Genomic DNA, 12898 nt, shown 5'->3' with positions numbered 1-12898 from the left:
TGGAGCAGTGTAACATTACACTGTTTTCAAACGAATCTGCTTCTGACACAGATCTTTATAGTTGAATCCTTAGGATCTGCTGTGATTGATACTGCATGTACACGCACAGTGTGGTGCAAAATGGCTTGACAGCTATGTCAGTGAACTAAATATGAAAGAAGTACAAAATATGATTGACACACCAAGCAACAGAGCATTCAAATTTGGAGATGGGAGTATCGTCCATTCTACCAAGAGAGACAAGGTACCAGCAAAAATTGGTCAGACTAAGTGTCACATTGAAACAGATATCCCCTTACTATTAAGCAAAGCTTCCCTCAAGAAGGCAGAGGCTGTACTAGACATAAAAAATGACAAGGCAGTGATGTTTAAACAGCCAGTGACCTTTGAACTTACTACCTCAGGCCACTATTGTGTAAACATTTTAGACAAAGACGTCACACAGAGTCCATGTAAAAATGGGATTCTGACGGACACAGAGCACATGGAGATTCTGACAGTCACAGAGAACATGAACACAGAGGAAAAACACAAAGTATTGTTAAAACTTCACAAACAGTTTAGACATGCTACAGTTGACAGACTTCAGCAGTTCTGGGAACAATGATGATGAGAGTATTTCCATTCTACGGCAGATAGTTAACAGTTGTGAGACATGCCACAGTGAAACAGTGGCTGTAGATTTACAGTCGTGGTCAAAAGTTTTGAGAATGACACAAATATTAATTTTCACCAAGTCTGCTGCCTCAGTTTTTATGACGGCAATTTGCATATACTCCAGAATGTTATGAAGAGTGATCAGATGAATTGCAATTAATTGCAAAGTCCCTCTTTTCCATGAAAATGAACTTAATCCCCCAAAAAACATTTCCACTGCATTTCAGCCCTGCCACAAAAGGACCAGCTGCCATCATTTCAGTGATTCTCTCGTTAACACAGGTGAGAGTGTTGACGAGGACAAGGCTGGAGATCACTCTGTCATGCTGATTGAGTTAGAATAACAGACTGGAAGCTTTAAAAGGAGGGTGGTGCTTGAAATCATTGTTCTTCCTCTGTTAACCATGGTTACCTGCAAGGAAACATGTGCTGTCATCATTGCTTTGCACAAAAAGGGCTTCACAGGCAAGGATATTGCTGCTAGTAAGATTGCACCTAAATCAACCATTTATCGGATCATCAAGAACTTCAAGGAGAGAGGTTCAATTGTTGTGAAGAAGGCTTCAGGGCGCCCAAGAAAGTCCAGCAAGCGCCAGGACCGTCTCCTAAAGTTGATTCAGCTGTGGGATCGGGGCACCACCAGGGCAGAGCTTGCTCAGGAATGGCAGCAGGCAGGTGTGAGTGCATCTGCACGCACAGTGAGGTGAAGACTTTTGGAGGATGGCCTGGTGTCAAGAAGGGCAGCGAGGAAGCCACTCCTCTCCAGGAAAAACATCAGGGACAGACTGATATTCTGCAAAAAGGTACAGGGATTGGACTGCTGAGGACTGGGGTAAAGTCATTTTCTCTGATGAATCCCTTTTCCGATTGTTTTGGGTGAGCGCTACCATCAGTCCTGTGTCATGCCAACAGTAAAGCATCCTGAGACCATTAATGTGTGGGGTTGCTTCTCAGCCAAGGAAGTGGGCTCACTCACAATTTTGCCTAAGAACACAGCCATGAATAAAGAATGGAGAGCAACTTCTCCCAACCATCCAAGAACAGTTTGGTGACGAACAATGCCTTTTCCAGCATGATGGAGCACCTTGCCATAAGGCAAAAGTGATAACTAAGTGGCTCGGGGAACAAAACATCAACATTTTGGGTCAATGGCCAGGAAACTCCCCAGACATTAATCCCATTGAGAACTTGTGGTCAATCCTCAAGAGGCGGGTGGACAAACAAAAAAAACCACAAATTCTGACAAACGCCAAGCATTGATTATGCAAGAATGGGCTGCCATCAGTCAGGATGTGGCCCAGAAGTTAATTGACAGCATGCCAGGGCGGATTGCAGAGGTCTTGAAAAAGAAGGGTCAACACTGCAAATATTGACTCTTTGCATAAACTTAATGTAATTGTCAATAAAAGCCTTTGACACTTATGGAATGCTTGTAATTATACTTCAGTATACCATAGTAACATCTGACAAAAATATCTCATAACACTGAAGCAGCGAACTTTGTGAAGACCAATACTTGTGTCATTCTCAAAACTTTTGACCACGACCACGAAAATCGTTCACTGAAGCAGAGTGTTCAGAGAGAATTCGCAGGGCTCTGCGTAAACGGCTTCGACCCACCGATGAGAAGTACGAGCCTGGAAACAAAGTTGACTGTCAAGAGTGGAAAGGACCGGGAGTCGCCATTGGCCAAGATGGAGTGGTGATATTTGTGAGGCACGGAGGCACCATTGTCATCACTCAAGATTGTGGAAAGTAAATTATCAACAAGATGGAGGGGCTGTTGCTGAGAATCAGCATCCTACTGAAAATGACAAAAATAACACATTAATAGACACCAACCTACCAGATGTCGCATCCAATGGTATGGACACTGAAACAAGGAAATACTGTTGAGGGTTCAAATGAGGAAAACATTCAACAACAGCCACGTGTTAAGATAACGTGGTTGTTCCGAAAACTGGACAAACTGTTAAATAAACGGACAGAGATAGTGGTATCAAAACACACAGCAACCGTCATTGGACGAGCAGGAAAAGCCAAAGGAAAACACCAGAACTGGTACAACCAGCAGTACTCTGAACCAGCTACACTTTCTGGTACAACCGGGTCAGCTGACCTGGCACTTGTAGATCATCACAGAATTGAACCAATGGAAAATTTAGAAAAACAGAATGACATTCAAAATGGCGACGTACTTGAAACAAAGGGACGTGTCATTTGACTCAGCTAAACTAGATGAGCTCAGTCATTGGAGGGAAAATGGAGTGTTTGAGGAAGTCAAAGACATTGGCCAAAAATGTGTCTCAACAAGGTGGGTGTGTACCCTTAAAATAATCCTTAACTGGAATAGTGCCAAAAGCACGTCTAGTGGCTAGAGGTTTTGAGGAGCTGGATGCTAAACAACTCCCAAAAACACTCACCGACACGCTCCACAGAGTCACTCGGATTGCTGCTGACAGTGATCTGCCAGAGAAAAAAAATGGAAACTTCATTCCATAGACATCAAATCTGCATTTTTGCAGGGAACAGAGCTGCCAAGGGACATTCACATCCGACCTCCGCCTGAAGCTAAGAGCGAAGGAACACTGTGGAAACTAAAGAAGTGTGTGTTTCGGCCTGGCAGATGCATCACTCTACTGGTACATCAAAGTCAAGGCAGCGATGCTGAGTACAGGTGGAGAAATGTCACAAGTGGATCCTGCAGTCTATCTATTGGCTTGATCAAGACTGCAATGTGACTGGAGTACTTGCCTGTCATGTTGATGACTTTATCTGGGGTGGCTTCACAGACCTTGCAAACAACTGTGCTTCCACACCTCAAAGCTGTTTTCCCAGGTCGGCCGTGAGGAGCACGATAGTTTTTGTTATGTTGCCATATAGTTTATTACAGTTGACAGAACAATACTGATGCAACGGGAAAGCTACATCAAGAATCTTCAATCCACATGGATTCTTCAAGAGCCGTACAAAGGAATTCCCCTCTCTGTGGAATTGAAGCTGATCAATTGAGGTCAAAGATAGGTCAAATTCGATGGGTTGCTAGACAGAGTAGACCTGATGTAATGTTTGATGGCTGCAACTTGGCATCCAACACAAAACCACGTCACTGTACAAACCATTCATGAGGCAAACAAAGTTGTTCGTAAACTGAAATCACAACAAGTGACTAAAGTTTCAGCATGTTGGAAAAGATGACTCTCTGATACTAGTGGTCTTCAGTGATGCTTTCCTAGTGAACCTTACAGATGGAGGCACACAAGGTGAACATCTAGTCGGGTTAATGGGTGAAGAAGGAAGATTCTCACCTATCTGTTGGCAGTCAAAAAGGATCAGAAGGGTTTGTCCGAAGCACACATGCTGGAGAAACCCTTGCTATGGCGGATGGAATTGACAATGCCATCTTTCTGGCAACTCTGTTCTCAGAGCTTACCACTGGTGAGACAAAACGGCACATTCTACCCTGTAGTTTGTGTCACTGACGACTACTCCTTAGTTGATGCTGTCAAGTCAACCAAGTCTGTCACAGAGAAAAGACTTCGTCTTGAGATTAGCAGCATCAAGGAACTTATTCAAGCACAGAGAATCCAGCGGATTCTGTGGTCGGCCACAAAGGAACAGCTTGCTGACTGTCTGAATAAAAAGGGAGCATCCGGTCTTGTGCTCCTAAAGGCACTCAGTAATGGAAAGTGGCAGCTTGACTAATAAAAATACAAACATTTGTAATGGGTAATTTAAACAATACTTGGGACATTTAATTGCAGGTAGCTTAGTGGTTAAGAGCGTTGTGCCAGTAACCGAAAGGTCGCTGGTTCTAATCCCCGAGCCGACTAGGTGAAAAATCTGTTGATGTGCCCTTGAGCAAGGCACTTAACCCTAATTGCTCCTGTAAATCGCTCTGGATAAGAGCGTCTGCTAAATGACTAAAAAAATTATAATTATAATAATATTTTGTTGATGTTTAATTTGTCTTTAAAGAAAAGTGGGAGATTGTTAAGTTCATGTTTTAAGTATCTCTATATTTCTGTTATTAGTATGCCTGTGCAGTAGTCTCTCTGTCGAAGGACCTGGCCTGAGTGCAATGGGAACTGTGTACTGTGGAAATACGGTGAAGTAAACGTTAAACTGGAACCTAGTCGTTGTGTCATTTTGAGTTAACAAATATTAGGAAAGTTGAGAAATAAACATAGTAGGCCTAGCCTATCGAAAGCTGATCCTCCTCTTTTTAGTTGAGGCCATTACTCTGTTTTCTTGCACAATTGCATAGCCTATTGAAATGTTGCGCAATATGAGCTCATGGGCTCTCATGAAGTGTTTGATTAGAATTTAGACACATTTGCATTGATGTCAGAGTGATTAGAGGGACAATAGAGTGCTGAGTACCAGGCAGTTAGCAAGTTTGGTAGGATACTAATGACCATCAGCAGCATCAGAGCTTGGAGAAGCCTAATTACCGTGACTAAACGGTCACGTGGAATTTGACTGCCTTCATGACTCGTGACCGCCGGTGGTAATATGGTCACCACAACAGCCCTATCGTTGAGTGGTCCAGCCAGAGCCCAGACTTGAACCCGATCTAACATCTCTGGAGACCTGAAAATAGCTGTGCAGCGACGCTCCCCATCCAACCTGACAGAGCTTGAGAGGATCTGCAGAGAAGAATGGGAGAAACTCCCCAAATACAGGTGTGCCAAGCTTGTAGCGTCATACCCCAGAAGACTCAAGGCTGTAATCGCTGCCAAAGGTGCTTCAACAAAGTACTGAGTAAAGGGTCTGAATACTTACGTAAATGTGATATCCGTTTTAATTTTTTTATTTTAGCGTTTTTGCTTTGTAATTATGGGGTATTGTGTGTAGATAGATCAGGGGGAAAAACATTTAAATCAATTTTTGAATAGGGCTGGAATGTAACAAAATGTGGAGAAAGTCAAGGGGTCTGAATACATTCCGAAGGCATGTAACTGCACCGATACCAACTGACTCGGCTCACACACTTCTATAATGCTAGTACTGTAGAACTGACAACATAATGTATATTCTAGGTTAGTATTAGGTAATGCCCCCCCGGGGCCAAACATAAATATGTTGTAATTTTCCAACCTTGATGAACTCATTAAAGGAAATGGAGTTGTCTCCGTTCTGGTCAGCCTCCTGGATGGTCCTATCAGCGATGCTGCCCAGCTGCTCGTCAGAGATGTTCACACCAACCATCATCCTAAGAACCTGGAATAAAACATGTTCACACCAACCATCATCCTAAGAACCTGGAATAAAACATGTTCACACCAACCATCATCCTAAGAACCTGGAATAAAACATGTTCACACCAACTATCATCCTAAGAACCTGGAATAAACATGTTCACACCAACCATCATCCTAAGAACCTGGAATAAAACATGTTCACACCAACCATCATCCTAAGAACCTGGAATAAAACATGTTCACACCAACTATCATCCTAAGAACCTGGAATAAACATGTTCACACCAACCATCATCCTAAGAACCTGGAATAAAACATGTTCACACCAACCATCATCCTAAGAACCTGGAATAAAACATGTTCACACCAACTATCATCCTAAGAACCTGGAATAAAACATGTTCACACCAACCATCATCCTAAGAACCTGGAATAAACATGTTCACACCAACCATCATCCTAAGAACCTGGAATAAAACATGTTCACACCAACCACCCTAAGAATCTGGAACAAACATGTTCACACCAACCATCATCCTAAGAATCTGGAATAAAACATGTTCACACCAACCATCATTCTGAGAACCTGGAATAAACATGTTCACACCAACCATCATTTTGAGAACCTGGAATATGTTGACGCAACGTTCCCTAGGGTCTAAAGTTTACAGTTTTCTCCAAGTCTTAACAGCAGAGTTGTAAAGTACAAGAGGACATCCTAAATGTACTATACATAAATGGCAAATGTGTATAAGTGAAAAAAATACTTCAATTTGCTGGTAACATGAAGGGTGCAAAAATGATTCAGGCTTGAAGTTCCTATGTTAATGTGGGAGTAAACTCTAAAGGCACGTTCATGGCATGAAGAGTGTTCGGCAGCAATGTTGTTTGCAAAACAAGAGATCAGCTTTTCCTGAGTCATTGAACCCAGAGAGCAGTTGTAGGTCACATCTCAGGCCAGTCACACAGAGAAGAGCAGGGGAGTATTTATTTATTTCAAAACAGAAAAATGTTTTGCAACGAAAACGATAGTTTATTGGACAAATTCATGTAGGTCCCTCCCCGTTTTCTTCTGTTTGGTTCCTAGTGAAAACACCCCAGGTTTCATAGGGCACTGCCCAGCCAATGACATGGAACACACAAAATCTAGGATGGGGACACTCATGTAGTATGACAAAACAACATTTAGTTGGGGTTGGAAATGTACACCATTGTCTACCGTCCAGGGTAAATTCCCCTCTTCTTCTCAATGGCAAAACACTTTGAAATTCCCATCATAAGTATATCCTGAGCAGCAGGGCTCCTGACCAAATACATTTTCCTCCTTGTCCGTCGCTGCATCGACTTCAACAGGCTCAGATTACACCATGACTTGATGGACAAACCTAAGACGATGCTCTTCTCTGAAAGGGTGTGTCTGCCAAAAGTTCTTGTTACTCAGCTCTCGGGTCATTTCCTTTACACGGGGGGGGCCAGATACCTCATCCAGGCGTCCCCCCTGACACACACTCTTAACTCTAACTACTCCACAACAGTCAAGCCCTGATTCTTGAATGAGAATATGGTGTTGAGGTCTGGTATCGAGAGACTTAAGGTTCCCCAAAAAACATCAAAGATTTCTAGTGGGGGACCCACAAGTGTGTGTAATTTTAACCCTGACCCCATTCTCACCTGTAGCAGCTCGTCACGGGAGATCTTATCATCTCTGTCCAGGTCATACAGCTGGAAAGCAACTGGAGAGGGGAGGGGGGGAACGAGAGAGAGAGAGAGGAGAGAAAGGGGTTTGAGGTCAAATAATAGTTTTCAAAATACTATTATTACATTTACATTTGTCATTTAGCAGACGTTCTTATCCAGAGCGACTTACAGTTAGTGAGTGCATACATTTTTTTCTATATATATTTTTTTTTCATACTGGCCCCCCATGGGAATCGAACCCACAACCCTGGCGTTGCAAACGCCATGCTCTACCAACTGAGCTACATCCCTGCCGGCCATTCCCTCCCCTACCCTGGACGACGCTGGGCCAATTGTGCACCACCCATGGGTCTCCCGGTCGCGGCCGGCTACGACAGAGTCTGGATTCGAACCAGGATCTCTAGTGGCACAGCTAGCACTGCGATGCAGTGCCTTAGACCACTGCGCCACTCGGCAACCTGATCCATCAGATCAGGAAAGAAAAAGAGTCAGTTGGTATATAGTATCCTATAGTACAGTTAACCAACAACCTTGTTGGTATATAGTATCCTATAGTACAGTTAACCAACAACCTGTTGGTATATAGTATCCTATAGTACAGTTAACCAACAACCTGTTGGTATATAGTATCCTATAGTACAGTTAACCAACAACCTGTTGGTATATAGTATCCTATAGTACAGTTAACCAACAACCTGTTGGTATATAGTATTCTATAGTACAGTTAACCAACAACCTGTTGGTATATAGTATCCTATAGTACAGTTAACCAACAACCTGTTGGTATATAGTATCCTATAGTACAGTTAACCAACAACCTGTTGGTATATAGTATCCTATAGTACAGTTAACCAACAACCTGTTGGTATATAGTATTATATAGTACAGTTAACCAACAACCTGTTGGTATATAGTATTCTATAGGAAATTGTCAACAGATCTGGCCTGGGTCAGAGATCTGTTTGTGCCGTCTTGACAATAAATGATGAGTGACAAGGAGTCTCAGGCTAGGAGCCACCCTCTGACTAGGCTTACAGAGCAGCTTGTTGGTCCTGCTGTTGAGAGGTTCAGAGGCGGTGGGATCCTTGTTCTTCTCATTGTCTTCTATGGGACGGAAGTGAGCCAGCGTCCTCATGAAGCCCCTGAAGTTAACTTGGTCCTCCCTGAGAAAAAAACCCACAGGTGGAACAACAACAATTACATCAACCGACCATCCATCGAACTCACAGAGGAGATATATAGGCCTAGGAGGTGGGATTTTCTATGAACGTTTAGCTGTATCATTTGCTGAATAGGCATACAGCAAAAACAGTAATTCACATGAGTGGTCATGACTTGAGGTCAGAACACCTTAGACCGATGCTACCCTTCTTAATAATCGGCCCATTCATTGCGGCCCACATGACTAGGGCTGTGGCGGCCATTACATGTTTTTCCCTCAGCCGGTAACTGTAATGCAAATAACTGCCGGTCTCACGGTAATTGACCGTTCATTAACAAACATTTTAGCATCTCCAGGCTTCCACGCATAGCCACTGATGCGGACCTTTGGAACATCTACAATTTAAGAGGAGACAGGGTTAAAAGGAGGATTTTTAAACCTTGAGACAATTGAGACATGGATTGTGTATGTGTGCCATTCAGAGGGTGAACGGGCAAGACAAAAGATTTAAGTGCCTTTGAACGGGGTATGGTAGTAGGTGCCAGGCGCACTGGTTTGTGTCAAGAACTGCAACGCTGCTGGGTTTTTCCATGCTCAACAGTTTCCCGTGTGTATCAAGAATGGTCCATCACCCAAAGGACTTCCAGACAACTTGACACACCTGTGGGAAGCATTGGAGTCAACATGGGCCAGCATCCCTGTGGAATGCTTGACACCTTGTAGAGTCCATGCCCCAACAGATTTAGGCTGTTCTGAGGGGGGGATGCAACTCAATATTAGGAAGGTGTTCTTAATGTTTTGTACACTCAGTGTAGAGTGCCAGGGGGAAAAAAAGACATGTCATCCATATGCACTTGAATAGCAAATGGAGGACGCTTTTCCTGTGGTTCATTTTCATGCCAGTCAGGTAGGCTCCTCTGGTTATAACGCAAAGCAATGTGCTTAATATTAGGAAAGTTGAGAATTAAATATAGTAGACTTTCTTCTAGAAAGCTGATGGGATCCTCTTTTTAATAGAGGCCATCAAAACTCTGTTCTCACGCAATTGCATAGCATAGCCTATAGAAATGTTACGCAACATGGGCTTAGAGGAACACATTTCATTCCATGCATCAACCAGCTATGAGGAGCTGGCTCTCGACTGCACAACAGGTGATCCTATTCTGCTCTGAATGCCGGGGCTCTCATGAAGTGTTTGATTAGAATTTAGATACATTTGCATTGATGTCAGAGTGATTAGAGGGACAATAGAGTGCTGAGTACCAGGCAGTTAGCAAGTTTGGTAGGCTACTAATGACCATTGGTGGCATCAGAGCGCAATTTTCTCCCGAGTGGCGCAGTGGTCTAAGGCACTGCATCGCAGTGCTAGCTGTGCCACTAGAGATCCTGGTTAGAATCCAGGCTCTGTCGTAGCCGGCCGCGACCGGGAGACCCATGGGGCGGCGCACAATTGGCCCAGCGTCGTCCAGGGTAGGGGAGGGAATGGCCGGCAGGGATGTAGCTCAGTTGGTAGAGCATGGCGTTTGCAACGCCAGGGTTCTGGGTTTGATTCCCATGGGGGGCCAGTATGAAAAAAATATATATATATAGAAAAAAAATGTATGCACTCACTAACTGTAAGTCGCTCTGGATAAGAGCGTCTGCTAAAATGACTAAAATGTACATTTTGGAGAAGCCTAGTTACCGTGACTCAACGGTCACGTGGAATTTGACTGCAGTCAAATTAATTAATTAATTAATTAAACTATTATAAGCCACAGCTAAAGTTAAGTCGCCTGGTCGTTTTGGGATGTTAATGATATAGGTCTAGATGTTAATGATATCGGTCTAGATGTTAATGATATCGGTCTAGATGTTAATGATATCGGTCTAGATGTTAATGATATCGGTCTAGATGTTAATGATATAGGTCTAGATGTTAATAATATCGGTCTAGATGTTAATGATATCGGTCTAGATGTTAATGATATAGGTCTAGATGTTAATAATATCGGTCTAGATGTTAATGATATCGGTCTAGATGTTAATGATATCGGTCTAGATGTTAATGATATCGGTCTAGATGTTAATGATATCGGTCTAGATGTTAATGATATCGGTCTAGATGTTAATGATATCGGTCTAGATGTTAATGATATCGGTCTAGATGTTAATGATATCGGTCTAGATGTTAATGATATCGGTCTAGATGTTAATGATATCTGTCTAGATGTTAATGATATCGGTCTAGATGTTAATGATATCGGTCTAGATGTTAATGATATCGGTCTAGATGTTAATGATATCGGTCTAGATGTTAATGATATCGGTCTAGATGTTAATGATATCGGTCTAGATGTTAATGATATCGGTCTAGATGTTAATGATATCGGTCTAGATGTTAATGATATCGGTCTAGATGTTAATGATATCGGTCTAGATGTTAATAATATCGGTCTAGATGTTAATAATATCGGTCTAGATGTTAATGATATAGGTCTAGATGTTAATGATATCGGTCTAGATGTTAATGATATCGGTCTAGATGTTAATGATATAGGTCTAGATGTTAATAATATAGGTCTAGATGTTAATGATATCGGTCTAGATGTTAATGATATCGGTCTAGATGTTAATGATATAGGTCTAGATGTTAATGATATAGGTCTATCCAAGGCATGTTGTCTAAAAACATGCAACTTTCATGTGAATTTCAAAGATCACCACAACCAGTCATACACACTTAAACTTTTGAAAATGCATTACAATATACACACATTATTCATGAAGACTCAAACAAAGGAATGTTTACTGTATGTTTAATGTACATTACTAAAATGGTTTGTTCTTGTGGTGAGATTGACTCAAGTCAAAGCTATGTGCATCTTTGAGGAAATCAGTGAAGGACACAGACTACTCACCCCTCAGGAAAGAAGGCATTAATGATTCTGTCTCCCAGAGGGTTGATGGCCAACTCTGGGATCCGCTGGAAATCTTCACGACTACACAAACAACACAGGGTGAGGAGAGGAGAGGAGGGGTGAGGGGAGGAGAGGGGAGGAGAGTTAGGATTTACTCAATGACAACAAAAGGGAACTTTGAACTATATTTTCCAAGGCTGCATTCACACAGCCAGCCCAATTCTGATCTATATTTTCCACTAATTGGTCTTTTGACCAATCACAAAATATATGATCTGATTGGTCAGAGCTGATCTGATTGGTCAAAAGACCAATTAGTGAAACAAATATCAGAATTGGGCTGCCTGTCTAAACGCAGCCTATGAGTTTGACCCCACTTCCAATCACACACTATGGACCACAAATCAGCAGATAAGTGGACAGATATGTCTTGTTGAAATGATATGATACTGGGTAATGTCTTGTTGAAATGATATGATACTGGGTAATGTCTTGTTGAAATGATATGATATTTCACTCTGGGTAATGTCTTGTTGAAATGATATGACACGACACTGGGTAATGTCTTGTTGAAATGATATGACATGACACTGGGTAATGTCTTGTTGAAATTATATGATATTTAAATCTGGGTAATGTCTTGTTGAAATGATATGATACTGGGTAATGTCTTGTTGAAATTATATGATATTTCACTCTGGGTAATGTCTTGTTGAAATGATATGACACTGGATAATGTATTGTTGAAATGATATGACACATGGGTAATGTCTTGTTGAAATGATATGACACTGGGTAATGTCGTTGAAATAATGATGTGACACTCTGGGTAATGTCTTGTTGAAATTATATGACACTGGATAATGTCTTGTTGAAATGATTTGATATGACACATGGGTAATGTCTTGTTGAAATGATATGACACTGGATAATGTCTTGTTGAAATGATTTGATATGACACATGGGTAATGTATTGTTGAAATGATATGACACTGGATAATGTCTTGTTGAAATGATTTGATATGACACATGGGTAATGTCTTGTTGAAATGATATGACACTGGATAATGTCTTGTTGAAATGATATGACACCGGGTAATGTCTTGTTGAAATAATGATGTGACCCTGGGTAATGTCTTGTTGAAATAATTATGTGACACTGGGTAATGTCTTGTTGAAATGATATGACACTGGGTAATGTCTTGTTGAAATGATATGACACTTGGTAATGTCTTGTTGAAATGATATGACACTGGGTAATGTCTTGTTGAAATGAT

The 12898-nt window shown here is 41.8% G+C and overlaps 1 protein-coding gene across 1 annotated transcript in view; it reads right to left on the bottom strand.

Annotated features, from left to right (window-relative positions):
• Positions 1 to 12898, bottom strand: part of LOC121539078 (calcineurin B homologous protein 1) — a 36201-nt gene that overhangs the window by 12501 nt on the left and 10802 nt on the right. Inside the window, exons 3-6 of the mRNA XM_041847310.2 lie at positions 11622 to 11702; positions 8595 to 8722; positions 7533 to 7594; positions 5758 to 5880 (exon numbers count right to left, since the gene is read on the bottom strand). Coding sequence (XP_041703244.1) covers positions 5758 to 5880; positions 7533 to 7594; positions 8595 to 8722; positions 11622 to 11702 — 394 coding nt within the window. The remainder of the gene's footprint in view (positions 1 to 5757; positions 5881 to 7532; positions 7595 to 8594; positions 8723 to 11621; positions 11703 to 12898) is intronic.

Source organism: Coregonus clupeaformis, chromosome 25 (genome assembly GCF_020615455.1).
Source record: "Coregonus clupeaformis isolate EN_2021a chromosome 25, ASM2061545v1, whole genome shotgun sequence".
Classification (NCBI taxonomy): domain Eukaryota; kingdom Metazoa; phylum Chordata; class Actinopteri; order Salmoniformes; family Salmonidae; genus Coregonus; species Coregonus clupeaformis.
The sequence above is the reverse complement of the archived record's forward strand: the minus strand, read 5'-3'. Positions and strand labels throughout refer to the sequence as shown.